We start from the raw sequence: 18,048 nt of genomic DNA on the forward strand, positions 1-18,048 counted from the left end.
TTGTTTATGTTAAATGTCAAGTTGTGTATTGAAATATTGCAAATTATTCATAAGTTGTAATCAATAAATACCGTCTAATATGATTCTTAAAAACAGGCTGTTAACTTGCTGTTAAACATGCGCTTAGCTCATTTAAGCTCTTGGCTTATCAAGCTCGGCTAACATGCATTGTAAATATGAATGTTAAATGCCAACGCCAGAGGGCGTCAAATTGTGATGAAATATTGCAAACTAACTAGCTAAATACTGCTTTATAGGATTCTGAAAAGCTTAGCCCGTAGTTGGTTACAAAATCCAGGCTGTAAAATTGATGTTAAGCATGCGCTTAGCTTAGTTAAGCTTTTGGCTCTTCGGTTAACTTTCGATTAACTTTTGAATACACTTTTGAAGACACTTTAATAACTTTTATCCTTCGCGATGTGCACACTAACCGATTAAAGGCAACAGAAGATTAATTTGGTTTTGTTGCTGAAGATGGTTTTTGCTGCTGCTCTGCCGAAAACCGAATGCAAACTACTCTGTGGTCTGGTGCGGCGCATGCACTTTTATACGAAAACCGTTTGGCGTCCCAGCCAAGCTGAACGAACATCATAACTGAGCAGAGGCAAAAGCCGCCAGCGTCGCGGCCAAAGCCGAAAAATAAAGCTTCGAGACAAACACAATGAGCGCCAACATGTTTTCAATTTCGTATTTTATGTAACACCAAATGCACTCTTCAAAGCCGAATCACTCAGCCAGCATCTACATTCAACATGCCACAACAGCAGCAGCAGCAGCCAGCAACAAATAAAACGGCGCTGGTCGTGGCTGAGAGACTAGGCAATACCCTGTGGCTAGGCGTGGGCTGCCGTGATTAACTATTCATACATCTGCTTAGCCCCATGTTCTGGGAAATAAAAATGCTCAGAAAATAAATGTCGAAAATCGATAATTGTCGATCTTTATAGATAAGATCGAAAAATCTCTGAGATATGCTCAAAAAATAAATGCCGCAAATCGGTACTTATCTATATAAATAGATTGAATCGAAAAATTTCTAAAATATGCTCAAGAGATAAAAGAGATATATCAGCTGCCTGTCACACAATTTAGCACAAATACAATATACCCCACTTTACCCATATACAATAAATAAAGGGTATTGCAACAGCAACAACTAAAGGCGCAAAGCCAGGGGCATCATTCGGAAAGTGGCCGCTCGAGCTTTTGTGGTTTTTGCATTGATAAAAACCGACTTCACAGAAACTTGACTCTAGGGGCAAGTTCAGAGGCGGCATCAATAAACAATTGCCAAAAAATTGTATAATTGCGAGCACGGTGCGTATGCTCGATGTGCGAATTGCGTATACGCCTGGGGCGCCACATTGAAAACACATTCATTTGCATTTTTCAATTGTTTATTGTGTCAATGTTAAGATGATGCTGTAGTCTGCCTGCCAGGGATTAGGCAACCGTCGGGGGCATCTCGGGCTTCTTCCAGATGTAACTGGCCCAGGGTATGCACTCCTTGAGCAGATGCATATAGGCCAATCCGTGTGGGCAGTCCACCTCGGTGGCCGGCTTGTCCAGTGTCTCACACAGCCAGTACTTGGCCGGATCGAAGTGATGCGGATACGTTTGCCCAATCTCCGACTCATCCTTGCAGGCCGAGCGACCAGCATCGCCATTTACAGCAACAACAACAACGGCCAAAACGGCGCAAAGTACAAAGACTGTAAATTGGAATTTTGTTATAAAGAATATCTGAGAGATATTTTTTGGCCATATAATAATACTTACCGGCTTTCATTGTTAGCTGTGAAAGTTTTTTGTCAGGTGTGTGCTCTTGCCTGGCGAGAGAACGACATTTATATGCTTCTCCAGCTGCCGGTAAAAAAATTAAATAAAAAACCTAGAAAAGTGAAAACAAAATTGAAAACAAGCGCATCCGTTGATTACGATCTGGACAAGATATTGATAAGATTGATAAGTGCCAACCAGCTAGGACAATTTAGTTACTCAAGTAATTAATGCTTTTTTCTCGCTACTGATAAAGCTGATACAAAAAGAAATAGACGAAAGAGAAAGCCTCGCAACAAGTATTGACATTTATTCCAAACTATTTATATGTTTCAATTGGCAAAAAGAGATAAAAGCTCAGACACATTAAATAATTCAATTAATTAATTAACGAATAGTTCAACTTATTTTGTTGTAGGAATCTCAACTTTTTTAACATTCGATGTACAGATTGTGAGAAAAAGTTAAGCCACAGAAATTATTTAAATTATTTGTGATTAAAAACTTTATTAAAGCGAGATAAAAGAAAAAAAATAAAATTTACCTGCAGCTTTTAATTAATTCAATTGCAATTAATAATTTATTTTGCGAGTAGATATTCAGTAAAAAAAACAAAATGCGTATACCAAATATTTAATTAATTGCAAATTGGTTTGCCAATATTAAGCTGTCCGGCTCGAGGTCAATATTAATTATATTTTATATAAATAATAAGCAAAAAAAAAAAAACAGATTTTAACAGATTTTCTGTTTATCTTCTACATGAATCTTCCGCTGATATCAAAAGCTCTTGACGGTAGAATTGTAAATGTTTTGTATGCTATTCAATCCTTTAATTGGTTGGGAATTATAAGCGTCAGGCAAAGTGTGTTATGCTTTGCTCTTTATATATCCTATTATATATTATACATGAATACCTTAGCTATAGTTCGAATATATATATTTATTCTTGGTATCTGTTGCAGCTTACGTCAATTAGCTGTTATTTAATTTATTATGGGCACAATGAAATTCTAATAAAAATTCCTGCAACTCTTTTGTGATTGACGAGGCATTCAATGCGGCCAGATGGCCATTGATTGGCTCGGCAGACACGATTCCATTAGCATAGCGCCAGGCTAAACAAAGCCAAATTCAACATAAACGAAATGAAATATTTAACAATGAAAGGTGAACATATTAAGTATAAAATCATTATCATGCTGTAATGTGAATTCATTTAAATTGCAAAACAAACATCAACGTTAATTTGTACATATTTTCGTTTTTCTGGATTTGCAAATTATATATTTATCTTTTGTTAACTGTTCATCGTTTTTTTTTTTGTGGCTGACCCCCCTAAAGCGTTTCGGGCCAAACACTTGACCAACATAAATGCTTAAGTGTGGATGCAAAAAATATCACGAAATCAACCAGAGCCAAAAAAAATAAAAAAAACGAAATAAAATACCCAAAAAAAAAAAAAAAAACAGTTTACAGCTAACACATTGATGAAGACAAAAACAAAAAGCCAAAAAATCTATTACAAAATGCTTAAAAAGTAATTACAGTTTCCGCATTGAACTCTGCGACCGTCTGTAGGGCAAGCTTAGGGGCGGGGCGGAGGGCAGCGGACAGGTGTCGCCAAGCAGCAGGTGCCCATGGCGGAGAATTGGTTGCCTACACAAATTGCTGATGCGCCTTGGAGGCAAAGACAGCGCGAAATAGAGAGACAGACCGACAGAGAGAGAGAGAGAGAGAGAGAGAGAGGGGTGGAGAGAGAGAGGGAGAGAGGGATGCTGAGACAATGACTTGGCGAGAGTGTTGGCTACGCAGCTGTTTCCTAGCTAAATATAGCTATTTCCGGAAGCTATAGAAAGTGCTGGCAATTCTGGCTATTTTTAAACTGACTAGCTATTTCGAAAAATAGAGAGAGAGAGAGAGAGAGAGAGAGAGAGAGAGGGAGAGGAGAGAGAGAGAGAGTGAGAGCTATTTAAAAACATTTTTTTGAACATTTTAATAAGAAAGTTTCGGGATGCTTAGATAGATAATGCAGACTTTAAGCACTCATCCAAGCTTGACAATTTTATGCAGCTATTTATAGCTAATTTTTAGCCATTAAATTCAGCTTGTTTGTTTGTGGCGACTGTTGACAACACTTTTTGGCAGACAGCCACAGCCTCTGGGTCAGTTAATTGGCGTTGCGTATAGTCGCTTTTGTATGTAGTTTGTTAAATGCTGCGGCTCAGTTTTGAGCATTTCGTTAAAGACGATGACGAAGATAATTCAAGACGGGGCACGGGCAGGGGCATGGGGGCAGGGGCAGCTCATTATCGATTAAGTGGCTACGCTTTGAGTAAAATCCAATTATTGGAAAGTAGGGAGAGGGAGAGTGGAGGGGGGCGAGGGAAAATGGGGGCAGATTGCACAAGCCGCAAGCCACAACTCACCTGTGCCCAACTGCGAGACATCTTCTATCTTTGATGAGCTTCAAAAATAGCTTGGAAAGGCGAACCAATTTGCAGAAAGTGCTTTTGCTTGTGGAGCGTGCAATTTGGACAAAAACTGATAAGCACCCAACCCAGGCCAGAGAATCCGGTTACGGAATACTATAAATATGCTCCAATTTGTGGACAATTGCAACATTTCCATTGAGTCACGCAACAAAATGCATCAAGGTTCGAGTTGGAAGAAGTCGAGAAAAATCGATTGGAAAAATCTAATTTCTTGCTAATTTCTTGCAGCCACGATCTTCAGCTGCCTGCTCCTGGGCATCCTGGTAACTCTTGCGAGCGCCTACAACGGCCAGGACATCTATGCGGAGCCCAATTGCGCCATTGTCGAGGATCATGCTCGCAAATTCCGTGACATCTCCGATCCGACACATTACTGGGTCTGCCCCGAGGGCCAGGAGAAGGCCGACTATATCCAATGCCCGGACAACTATGCCTTCATGGAGCCACAGCAGGATTGCGTCGTCTGGGAGGAGTGGAAGTGGCTTGAGCCTTATACCAAATAAACAGCGTCTGCGTTGAAATTCCGGCGTAAACGCAGAACACAGAGAACAGTAAACAAAATCCCAACGTGTCTTTATTTTATTTGCTCTTCTTTTGGTTTCTGCTGTCAATTAGTTTTGGCCAACTTTTGATTGGTTTTGACAGGCATCTGTGTGTAAGTTTGTCAGCTGGGTTTCACCTTCCATTTGGTGTCTAAAAAATCAATTAATTATATGCCCAAACTTTGGCATGCTCCTCACATGCCCTCGTCTTCCGCTCCACACCTGCTCGCCAGTTCGCTAGATGCTTATAGAAAAGGTAACAAAAAGTTGCCTAACTACTGGAATATAATAAATTAAGTAAATTATTTTATCTGAAAATTCAATATAATCAATATTGAATTGTTCTTAGTTTTGGCAAGTGCTTTTCTCAGAATTCAAATTACACTAACCCAGTCAAAGCCCAACCATATCTCAGGCATTTGGACATCATTTCCCTGTAAATGAAATATATTTGTCGAAACCCACTTGGTCTAAGACTCACTTTATAATATATTCCGGTCTATTTAGTTTTTCTCTCAAAAATCTTGTGCAAAACTGACAAAAACTTGTATATTCCTAGTAAATGCCCTGCCTAGATCGAAAGTTCCCACAACTTTGTCCATACTAAATGTAGCTTGAAAATACATTGACATTTAGATTCTATATCTGAAATTTAAGCATAGCTTTATCAAAATTGGCCCGATTTTCGTGTGAACCACCTTTGGCTTCGGCTTTAATAAGTAAATAACAATTAAAGTTTATTTTATTGATATATTAGTGTCAATGTCGTATAAGCAAAGTAAACATTAAACGTCATGTCAAATCATATTCCGCCTGTTAAGTTTCCAGACGAATTTTACAAGTAAAATTCCCTTCCCACCCTTGCTAAATTTTAAACAGACATAGCTTCATTCAAAGGTGGCCCGATTTCCGTGTGAACCGGACTATGGCTTGGCTTAAAATCAAAATGAAATATTTATGTGGCATGGCATATAGGTAGTTCGTTAGACGAGTTATGCCAATGGCAATGCGAACATTACTTTGGTGTTTTCGTGTTTGGTTAGATATGGCGGGCATGTCTGATAAACGATAATTAGGCAGTGCGTGTCTCTGTTGCGCTTGTAATGTTATCTAACACCTGCGATTGGCAATCAAAGCTGACGCAGCAGCAGCAGCAGCAGCTACAATCAATCAACTCGGATGGCCCACACGTCTGTGGAGAGATTCATTTGAAGAGCGCACGAGGCCCGGCTGATGACAAGCGCTGCTCCAATTTGGAGCTTAACAAAATATAAATCGTTCATTTCAGTTCGCTTGATTTTCCTTTCGTTTACAAATAAAAGTAAAAACTAACAAATAAATAAAGAAAACGAGAAAGAAGGGCTAGCTACCGCACGCCGAAGATTTAATACCCTTGCAGATCCAACCTTTTCATAATGCTTAGGGAAAATGGGAGATCACACGGACATACGGAAAGATATATCGACTGATCAAGAGTTGTAACCTTGTATGCTTTGCACATTTCACGACAAAACTGTAATACCCTCGGAAAGGGTATTCAAATATATATGTATATATATAGATGAAGCGAAGGCCCCGATAAAGTTGCGCGCTCACATTAAAAGTGAAAAGTACTTCAATAAATTTTTGTTAGAAATCATATTGCCGCAATGCAAACAACTTGTCGCTGCGCTGAGCTCAAGAGGTGCACTCGCTGGCTCGAAGCTGTTGAAGTGTTGATCATCATGAATTTTGGTCATGTTTGCTTTGCGCTCCAATTAGTCTACACCTGAAGAAAGTTGCAAATGGCCTTGACAAGGCCCATCAAAATAAGTAGCAGTAGCAGCTGACAATAGGCCTAGAAACAAAGCACTTGCCACAACACAATACAACTTGCCACAGAGGAAAGATTTCAGCTATTCTCCATCTGCCTCCATCTGTTTCTGGGCTACGTTACCGCACAAAAACAAATCTTTCGCAATTACTTGATAATTGCCAGCTTTATTTGTTGACGTCTATTCATCTTAATTTTTCGACTCGATTGTGCAAATGATAAACAATTGCGAACACAATCTGTAGCTTCAGCTGCAACATTTCATTTCCATTTTAATTTGTACAACTTTAACAAGTATAAATACAAAGTCGTGCTGCTCTCCTTAAATAACCCACAACACGATTCAAAATTGTTTTTAAATGCGATCGAGCATCTTATTCATAAAATCATTCGCCGATTCATCTTTCATTGTCGCAACAACAAGGTTATCAAAGTTGGCAATAGGTTCGTTGGTTAAGCATTTAAATTTGTGCCAAAAAATATAAATTTGCCAACATTATTCTTGGTCGAAACTCATCAAAACTCAAGCGATATTTATAAGGTTTTGCCTCTAGATCAATTTGTCATGCAAATCTCGCAATTTTCTGAATATGTGTATGCATGCATGCAGGCATGTATGTATGTATGTATGTATGTATGTATGTATGTATGTATGTATGCATGTATGTATGCATGTATGTATGCATGTATGTATGTATGTATGTATGTATGTATGTATGTATGTATGTATGTATGTATGTACGTATGTATGTATGTATGTATGTATGTATGTATGCATGTATGCATGTATGTATGTATGTATGTATGTATGTATGTATGTATGTATGCATGTATGTATGTATGCATGTATGTATGCATTTATGTATGTATGTGCGTATTTTTAACTAAGTCCCTTCTACGCGATTCTCATGAGTTCAAGTAAGTCTCGCAGGCTTCACTTTAAGCAGAGGTGGCGGTGCTTCAATATCTAAGGAGGAGGCGGCATCAACTAAGCTGGTGACGGCAGCTCTAATATTAGAGGAGGCGGCTTCAACTAAGGAGGACGCGGCGGCTTTAGTATGGAAGGAGACGGCAGCATAAGCAAAGGAGGAGACAGCGGCAAGTTAAGCGATAGAGGAGGATCCTCTTCTTTAATATTTTAGGAGATGACTTCAACTATCGAGAATGCGGTAACTTAAGAAAAGGAATAAGCGGCGGCTTGAGCAAAAGGAGGAGGCGGCGGCTTGAAATTTTGAGGACACGGTGGCTTTGGCTTTGGCGAAGGCCATTGAAAACTGGTACGTATTAATGATAGGAACTATTTAAATATGTAATAAATATCGCTCTACTATGCAATTCTTACTAATTCAAGTAGGTTTTAACTATTATATCTTTGCTTTTCTGTTCTTTCAGGAATGTGTTCATATAAAAGCCTACTGACTGATGACGATAAAATCATCGAGCGAGTGAATTTACAGGTGAGTACGCAATTACAAATATATTTGCATCTCTATATATAAAATGGGTTGTCCTGGTTGATATGACGGGGTTGTTACCCTCAAATATCCTATATAGACATAGGCCAAAATTTCCCACTCCCATAACTCTGGCAAGGCTGGGTTATTCCCGCTAGTTTATATATATATGTATTTTGTATGCCATTCGCAGTATGAGTTTAACTTATTATTTTGGCATCTTCTTCCATTTTTATAATATTGATATCTGTTTTGTTACATGGCTTTGCTTGGTTTTATCAAATAAGTTGTGAACTCAAGCTTTAAAGGAGTTTGCCATTGATTCACCGGGTAAAGGAAAGAGGAACTAATAACCAGATGAATATTTTGCAAATTCAAATACACCCTTTTCCACTTTCCACTAAGTATAACGAGTGGGTCGGCCAAAATGCAGAGGGCTAGTAAAACCTTAGACGTCTGCTCCTTTCGACCCTATATTAGTAAATATTTATTGTGTTAAGATACAAGATTCACGAATATCGATTATTAAAAAATAAATCGTTCTTTATTAATCAATTGGCAATGAGAAATGTGTACAGCGCTTTTGACTGATGGCTTTGCTGATTACATCGTTGCGGGTCCTGTGTGTATATATAGATGAATTAATGAATGTGGGTCTGGCTGTCAGTCAAAAAAAGACAAACTGACATGTTGCAAAAATGATAAATCTACCAAGTAGACAGGTGCTCCGACAGTTGGCAAAAACAACAAGCCAAATGACCTTTAATCAAAGTGACAAATAAATGCGGAGCTCTTAAATTGGCCCTAAGGCGATCTACCGAATAAAGCACTCAGATATGAAGTTGGCATAGGTCAAAGTTCAGACCACCTTTGTTAGCTTCGAAAATGAACAACCTTTCCAACTTCAATTCCGTTCAAGTTCGTTGCTGACGTAATTTTCAGCTTTCCTCCCACATCAATTGTAGACTCGGGAGCATCTCATCTGCCAGACTTAAATTATTCATTAGTTTTTTTTTTTTTTAAATCCGAATAAATAATTCACATGTCTGGCAAATGCTGCGTATGCGCAATTTATATGTATTAAGAAAGCATTTCCACCCCCAATTAATGGACATGATATGTCACAGGATTAATTAAAATTAAAAGGTAGGCTAAAAGCTTTTTTAAAATCAACTTTTTGACATTTTTTACCTTATACAAAAGTTAAAAAATGTGTAAATATATATATTTAATATATTTGTGAAGGAAATTTAAAATTTTTAAAATAAATTCCAAACTTTAATATAGTTATGAAATAAATGTACATTATTTTAAAATGAATTCAAAACCGCAAAAGTTTAGGCTTGAGAAAATTACATTTTCCGCCTATCCATACAGAAACTTATAAAAAAACTGTCTCGCAAAGAAAAAAGCTGGCTTACTAAAGAAAGTGGAACTGCATCTACATCAACTACCAAAAGCGCTCTAAAAAAAAAGAAAAAACGAAGCAAATGTTTTGTGCATTACAAATGCCCATTGTAGACGCCCGTCCGCCCGCTCGCCCGCTCGGCGAGCTTTCACCACAGTTTCCCCGCTTTGAACAGCTGATGAACAGCTGGAAAGTGCAGAGAACTTGGCCTGGAAGTCCGCTGGCATATCCTACGTCGGGAAGGCGATTCATTCTGACAGGCCAACGATTAGAAGAGACAGCTCCGCCTACATATCAGCTCGTCAAGTTGTTTGCTTGTGTGTGTGAGTGAGTGTATGTGTGTGTGTGTGTGTGTGTTGCTGTAGTATTGGTGACAAGGCCACACCCACGCGGCCATGTTTGAATGAAATGACAGGCTGCGTAGTCGGAGGCGCCAGCAGCAGCAGCTGAAACGAGAAAGTTGCTCGGTCAGCGCCAGAGAGGGGCACGGGGCGCGGGGCGCGGGGCACAGCGGGCAGAGAGAGCCTCAAAATGGACATGAATTTCAAAACGGTACAAAGTGAAAATGGAACATGCTGTATTGAGAATTTAGGTTACACATTTTCAGATAGTTGTTGTTGTTGTTTTTGTTGTTAACTTAAGTAAGGTCATCGAAATGTCAAAAGTTGCAGTTTTCGATTCGACATACACACACACATGCACAGCAATATAAATGCAAGCGCAAAGAGATAAGCACAGGGTGACACGCATTTTGCGTGTTCACAAGTTTCATTTAACAAAGTGTTTGTCGCCTTGTCATATTTGTTGGCACACAGGCACCTATAAATACACACACACACACGCACGCACACCCACACGTACATGTGTGTAGTTGGCAACGACAAATCGCAATTAATTTGCCAGCTTTGTCTGCGTCATCGTTGTCGTCGTCGCCATGACAAAAATACTTGTACGAAAACTTATTGATCGCAGTGTTCCTTTTTTTTTATGCTACCCTTTACCTCTCGCCTGCTCGCTTCTGCTGCGATTTGTGGCCGATTTTCGCCAGCACGCCTTCTTCTCCTTCTCCTCCTCCTGCTTCTCCTCTCTCTCTCTGCTCGCTTACACACTTCAACACTTTCGGCGGCCATTTTGGTGGCGATGTTCCCGGTGGGCGCCTTAAAAATTCCACCACTCGTGCGACACACACACACACACACATGTATACAGAAGTTTCTCAATAGATATTTGTTGTTCCGTTTTCGGCCTGGCATTGCTCGTCTGTTTTGTCTTATTTGATTTTAATCTCTCTGCATCTCACTCACTCTCTCGCACTTGGCTGGCTTGTTCTGTTCTCTTCTTCTTCCACTTGCTCTCTCACATGCTCGTCACTTGGTTGGCTGTGCCGGACGTTAGCTTAATTTATTTATTTTAATTTTATTGATATTATTCTGTTTGCGCTGATTCTATTATAATACTGTATGCCCAGCATCGTCCGCATTTTATGCATTACGAGCTGCCCATTGACATTTAAGTGTTGTAAAATTGCATTAGATATTCTCTTTTGCCTTTTCCCTACTTTCATAAAACTGCAGCTTGTATATTTCTATATATATACATATATATTCCTATATATATTCTGTATCCAAGCGACCACGTTTTAAGCACAGGGAGCTGCTCATTGACTTTTAAGTGTTGTAAAATTGCATTAGATATTCTCTTTTGCCTTTTCCCTAATTTCATAACACTGCAGCTTGTATATTTCTATATATATATATATTCCTATATATATTCTGTATCCAGGCGACCACGTTTTAAGCACAGGGAGCTGCTGATTGACTTTTAAGTGTTGTAAAATTGCATTAGATATTCTGCTTTGGCCTTCTTCGTGCATCCATACAGCTTAGATACACAAAAATGTTAGTATAAATATAAGTTAATGTGACATTTAATATTAGTGCTTATTGTCCTCTGGGTTCTGGAGCTTTAATCAATTAATTGTAACTTAATATACTGAATGTTTTTATGGCTAAATGTGAACAACGCTGATGGAACTCGATTCCAGTCCAGCGCAAATTACCATCTAACCCTTCACCTCTGTCCCCTGTCGAGGTAACAAATGCCAACGAGCCACAGCTCGTGTTACTCTTGCGTAATCTTCTTCTATTTGCTGCAGGTGCCAACGATACGGGCATCATCCACATTGCTATCATGGGGAGATTTGCCCAAAGTTAGGCATTAGAATAACCTGAATAAAGATATATATTGTGGCTGCAAATCCAAAAGAAATTGATGTGAGTTCCTTACAAGGCACAAGAAGAAATCGAATGCATGAATATATATATTTACGCATATCTATATATATATATGTATATATCTGTATATCTGCATATTTGTGTACTTAATGATAACTTGCTTACCAAATTTAATGCATCAATATTTTATATATAAATATCAAATGTTTAGCTCCCATATTTACACATAAGCAGTATACCCTTTAAACGCCTCTTCAATTGGTACAGGGTATACGGAAAATTAGTTTATATATTATATTATATATATACATATATATAATGTATTTAAATAGAAATAAAACCGATTTTAGGCCTTACTTTTCAGGCCTTAAGCAGCGTGAAATTCAGCGGAGTGTACGAAATTTGACAAAACATTACATTTTGAGTGCCCCATTTGAAAGTACCTGTCATTTTTTGGCATCAAAATCAAGTCAACCCATTTGGAATCAACTGCAGAGCGCAGTTTGCTGCTGGTGCTATCAAATGTTGCACTCTGGGGGGGCGCTTCGGGGTTCTCAGCCCAGCTCCAGGAGCAGGAAGCAGGAAGCAGGCAGAGATTCCTGGCAACGACCACCCGCTGTCTATCCAGCTGTCAATATCAGGGTACGACAGGATCAACAACAACAAGAAGATGAAGCCGTAACCGAAGCAGTACACAAATATTTTATGGAAATAATAATTTAACACAACTTTGAGGTACGAGACACGTTTTCAGCTTCAGTTTCAGGTTCAGGTTGGAGCAATCCAATTAAGCCAGTCGACCAAGGTGTGGGTTAGTTATATTTTTAAACCCAGGCAATCGGCCATATATCGTATGTGTATACACTCACACCCACACACATATGGGTATAAAAATCGATAGATTGTAGGCATAACGAGCAGGCGAAGGCGTTTTTTACCTTGGCCACATCAACTCAGCCCAGTTCCAAGACCCAAGGCCCAAGGCAGTTCCACAACGTGATATTTTACAAGTGTTGCTTTTGTTGTTCCTTGTTGTTGTTGTTTTTACTGGTGGTGGTTGTGGTGTGCTTCTGGCAGGGGGCGTGGGGTTTGGGCACTTTGTGGGGGTTGGTCGTGTAGTCTGTTTTACGGTTCGGCAACGTTCGAACAGATGCCCAGAACCCGTCCATCTAATTACGAAAAGGCGTACTTGCCCAAAAATATGCTAGTGAAGGGAGTATTGGCTAGCTCATGGAATATGCAGCTAATACGGAACATATAATATATAAAGCGTCTGTGAAGCGATCTTTAAATTAGATCACGACCAAGAGCTGAGAGAATCTAGTTAACTGAGCTAGAGACTCGAAATGAAAGTACTTAATAATCTTTGGCTAGAGACTTAAAATAAGAATATTTAATATTCTTTAAAAATAGAAATTATAAATATTTATAGAAATTATAGCAGAGATCTACAATTTCTATAATTCTTTTTATATCAATTTTTTATAATTTATTCAAAAAGGTTTTAGCTAGGAGTTTATAAGACCTGGAGTTGCCCGTTTTGACATGTTTTTTATCGAATGGTATATATAGATTTTATATATAGTTTTTTAAAGATATCTATTTTATATAGATATCTCGTGATACTTTTGGAATACCTTGTGCTGCGGTTATTCTTTTCAAGCTCTTAAAAGATTCTCAATAATATCGGACCATATGATCCGAGTGAAAATTCACAGTCTGTGGCAAAGGGAAGAAGCAGCACAGCCCAGGAAGAATGCGAGGGCCGGAAAGCATCACCAGGCCAGGCTCTATTTTTTTCAGTTAAAATATTCATAAAGGGTATATTAGCTTCGGCTCGGCTTTGTTTGTCCGCTGCGGCTGCCAACTGCCATGAAATAAATTCATAATTGAAAATAAACATTGTGGAATGCAAATTAGACTTATATCGTTTGCGTATTCGCCCAAATGTTCTTTTGCTAATTCATGTTTGATAACCAAGAATTGTCGAGGCAAACAGACTTAAGCTTCACACTTATGCCCTGACAGTTTTATTGCTCAGCTCATTCTTGACTTGTTTTATAAAAAGTGTCACATTCCTCACATTAAAACAAAAGATTAATTCCACGAGTTTATCTGCGCGTGGCTCATCAAATGTCATCCCATTTGGTTAATTGCTGTACGGAGTCTTTAGAGCCAAATAATTAGCGGCGAATTAAAATTACATTAAATTTAAGTGCTGTGTAAATCGATCGTCAAAGCTGCCAGAGACAGAGATATTTCTATTTATACTACAAATGTAAAGTTTTTAACATTATGTTAAGCTCTTAACATAATTTTAAAATGATTGTAAATCAATCGGAAAACCCAAGATAATATGCTCTTAAGCTTTTAACATGCTCCGCAGCTCTTCTAGAAATTTTAATGCTTTTAACATGCTGTTAAGCTTTTAACATGCTGTTAAGCTTTTAGCATTATGTAAAATACAAATGTCGAGCAAAAGAGACAGAATTAAGACACATTTTTTATCTTATGACAATTTCTTTAAAATTATTTAAAGTTTTTAACATTATGTAAAGTAAAAATGTAGAGTAAAAGAGCCACAATTGGGAGACATGACGATTTCTTTATTTGAGAATAATATTGTTTTGATTGGCATTAATATAGTTAACATTTTAAGTACAGAGAGCAATGCAGTGTTTTCTTTGCATTTTGTTCTAATATAATCTAGAACGTATTTCCTTTGAGTGTGAAACCTGCGCCTGCCTCCTGTATTTTGCAGCTTCGAGTTCGAGTTATATATAGCTCGCTTTTGGTCTTTTGTGGGCAGTAAAGGAGCTGCTGTTGTTGTTGTTGTTGTTTGGTTGCGTGTCTTGTGCACATTTTGTGTGTTGTTGTTTTTTTCAGTGGCTGCTTTTGGCAATGCTGCGTCCCACGCCCACGCGTCTTGGCCGCGGGCAAAATAACCTTGTTTCCAACCACTTTCCGAGCCGAGTGCGACGACGTCTGTGCCATATAATTTTGCCTTTATGTACGGTTATGTATAAAGTCGGGCTGTGTGCTTTATATTTAAACAGCACACGCACACCTGCTGAGGCACACCTTGATTTACCTTGCGCCCAGCGGGCGGTAGGCGTGGCAGTTGCTCCGTATCCGCCCCCATCTCCTTCTCCTTCTCCGTCCTGCTGCGCTTATCGATCGTCTGTGGAACGCACTGCACATTGCAAGTTTTTCCTATATTTTCCAAATTTTCACAGGGAAATAGTGTTGGCTGGATTCCGCACACGTAATTGCTTTTACGTGGCCAAAATTTGAAGTTGCGCTCTGATTGTGGACTTATGTATTTTAATGGAGCTCCATTTTTAAGCACAATTCTGGGTAAAGTCTCTCACGGACTTAACACTTTGCTGGCTCAACTTGTGCTAGGCGGATTTCCAAGTAATTGTTATTTACATACATAAATAATATGAAATACAAGTCTCGCATTCGATATGCACCAGGGCCAAATGGCCCACCTTAGCCTTGGCTGGACTTTTATTTTAGTTGTGACCAGTTTATGAATAAAATATAATAATTGTATAATGGGCCACAATTCATTCCGTTTTCTTCTACAAATGCCCATTACATTTTGTTCTAAGCCTAGCAAACGAAATAATGTGATTCTTTAATAAGTAATTTGTTATTGAATCAAACGGAAAATGTGTAATACCAAGTCTGCCCAGAAGAATAAATGGGGGAGCAAGGTATAGTTACGAGTATTTAACTTATAAGTCGAACCAAATCTGCGTCTCGTCTTTCACATCAATTTTTATACCCTGAACCCATTAAAAATGGGTATAAGGGTATATTGTATTTGTGCAAAATCCAAATGTATGTAACAGGCAGAAGGAAGCATCTCCGACCCCATAAAGTATATATATTCTTGTTCAGCACCAATAGCCGAGTCGATCTAGCCATGTCCGTCCGTCTGTCTGTCCGTCCGTCCGTCCGTCCGTCCTTCCGTCCGTCCTTCCGTCCGTCCGTCCGTCCTTCCGTCCTTCCGTCCGTCCGTCCGTCCTTCCGTCCTTCCGTCCGTCCGTCCGTCCGTCCGTCCGTCCTTCCGTCCTTCCGTCCGTCCGTCCGTCCGTCCGTCCGTCCGTCCGTCCGTCCGTCCGTCCGTCCGTCCGTCCGTCCGTCCGTCCGTCCTTCCGTCCGTCCGTCAGTCCTTCCGTCCGTCCGTTCGTCCGTCCGTCCGTCCGTCTGTCCGTCTGTCCGTATGTATGAACGCAAGGATCTCAGAACCTATAAGAGCTAGAGACTGAAATTTAAGATGTAGATGCTCCTAGTGCCTGCGCAGATCGAGTTTGTTTCCGATAATCGATAACTTCCTCCGTTTCCAAGCAATCGATAAAAATCTATATCGATATCCTGTTTTTTGGGCAATTTTGGTAAATAATAAGAGAGTCACCAAACTTGACATATTGCTTCTAAAATAGAATATATATATGCATCTGATGTTAGAAGAAGAGGGTTCAGGGTATCCCCTAGTCGGGAGCTCCCGACTAGAACCTCTTACTTGTTAATTTATATTTTTTTAATGCCCGTTTTCTTGAAAATATTGTAATTCATATATATAACAATAGAGAAGAAGCGGGCTATATTTATTTTTGTATTTATTTATTTAAGTAATTACTTTTTCAATGATTAACAAATTTTTTTATTTATTTAGTTATTTATTTAATTATTTATTTATTTACTTATGTTCAAATTATAAAAATTAAATACTATAAACCTAATTAGAATACGCAATTTTCCAATAGCATCTCCGACACGATGAAGTTGTGTTATTTGCCCGTCCGTCCAGCTAATTCCCTCCCAAAATTGGCATATCATATATGCTTAGATATATGCCATGATTGGGGCCCAAGCTATTTAAGCCTGTGACTTGGTTCTCTTCAACGATTTTACTTATTAAAGAAGTAAATAAAGTAAGTAAGTAAGCAAAGAACTTGCATGTTTTAAAAAGCGTAAAACTTTTCAATTCAAGCAGAAAATTGAGTAATTATAGGTGTTAAGGTGTCTGAAAGAAGAAATTCGTTTTTAGGGCAATTTGTAATGAGATTTTCTCTAACTGCAACTCTATTTGCCTTGATCTCTTTTAGATCTAAGAGTAGAGCACATTCTGGCTCATTTTGGTAAAATGAATTCTTTTTAGTTTTTTAAGGGCAACCTTTGTCACAGCTCTTTGTGGCAAATCAGAGCACAAAAGCTGTGGCATTTGAGCTCGGGAGCACAAGTTAAATCTTAATAAATTGCAAAAAAGTGCCCGCAAGTGATAAATGACAAAGAAATTGCCAAATTTGTGCGACATTCGACAAGAGAAAAGCCCACTAGAAGACAAGGGGGAGGGTTCGACAGCGATTGGCATAGACTGCAGCTGCAGTGCAGTTGACCTCCGACCGCAGATATTAATCAGGACTCGCCACAATTCAGGGCGAGGGAATTTTAGTTTATTTACCTGTGGAAATGAAAAGAAACCTGAAAAATGATATCTTTATGCAAGTTGCTGAAAGATATTGCTTCTTATATAAGCGCCAAAAAGTATGCTACGACACATGAAAATAAGAAGAAGAAGCGGTACAAAAAAAAAATATATTAAGAAAATATATAGACAGGTGAAAATGGATTTTCTTGAGCAATCTGTATTATCATAAAGCATGATAAAATATAAAAGAAATTAACTACAATAACAACAAATATTTGTACGAGAGCCAAAAAGTATGCTACGACACATGAAAACAGAAGAGGAAGAGAAACAATGAAAAAACAGCATATATAAAGAAAAATGCCTAGACAGGTGAAAATTGATTTTCTTTTGCGTGGGCAAAAACAAAACGCGAGCCAGAGGCAAAGGCAAAGGCAAAGGCAAAGACGGCGACGACGACGCAGCGCGAATAGAATTTTATTCAAATGTGCTCAACTGTGCGAACATAATGTGCATGGGAAAAGCGCACGCAGGCAGAGGGGCGCCCGGACGGGTGTAGTGGCAGAGGGGGAGGGAGGGGGAGGGAGGGGGGGGGCTAAGCAGCCAGGCAGCCAGGCAGCCAGCCAATTGGTTGGGCTGCCGAATGGAGGCGCATGCGTCATGTCCTGCGCCGTGGAAAACGCACGGCAGACGTTCAGCTCTGAGCTGGAATTCCAGGCTGAATACCGACAAAAATGTAACGGTAACGGCAGCAGCGCGAACGGCAAACAGCGCCAGACAGAAGTTACCTTTGCTCCTGCCCGGACGACACAACGCACGCTGCCAATTGCTGTCGTTGTCGTCGGCCGCCCAACAAAAAAAAAAAAAAAAAACAAAATAG

General features: G+C 39.2%; 2 protein-coding genes across 2 annotated transcripts; one reads left to right on the forward strand and one right to left on the reverse strand.

The window, feature by feature from the left end:
- Positions 1-1,443: 1,443 nt before the first annotated feature.
- LOC115759656 lies at positions 1,444-14,867 on the reverse strand. The gene is made up of 4 exons (XM_030700645.1): positions 14,807-14,867; positions 10,796-10,854; positions 1,780-1,891; positions 1,444-1,712 (listed from the first exon to the last, which is right to left on the reverse strand). Exons 1-4 carry the CDS (start codon positions 14,865-14,867, stop codon positions 1,444-1,446), a joined length of 501 nt encoding a protein of 166 aa, XP_030556505.1.
- LOC115759630 lies at positions 4,376-4,782 on the forward strand. Its single transcript, XM_030700619.1, has 2 exons — positions 4,376-4,436; positions 4,503-4,782. The coding sequence occupies exons 1-2, from the start codon at positions 4,376-4,378 to the stop codon at positions 4,775-4,777; spliced, it is 336 nt and encodes a 111-aa protein (XP_030556479.1). The 3' UTR covers positions 4,778-4,782.
- Positions 14,868-18,048: the final 3,181 nt, after the last annotated feature.

The sequence above is a fragment of the Drosophila novamexicana genome, unplaced genomic scaffold, assembly GCF_003285875.2.
Source record: "Drosophila novamexicana strain 15010-1031.04,08,12 unplaced genomic scaffold, DnovRS2.1 tig00000308-arrow-arrow-pilon, whole genome shotgun sequence".
Taxonomy (NCBI): Eukaryota; Metazoa; Arthropoda; class Insecta; order Diptera; family Drosophilidae; genus Drosophila; species Drosophila novamexicana.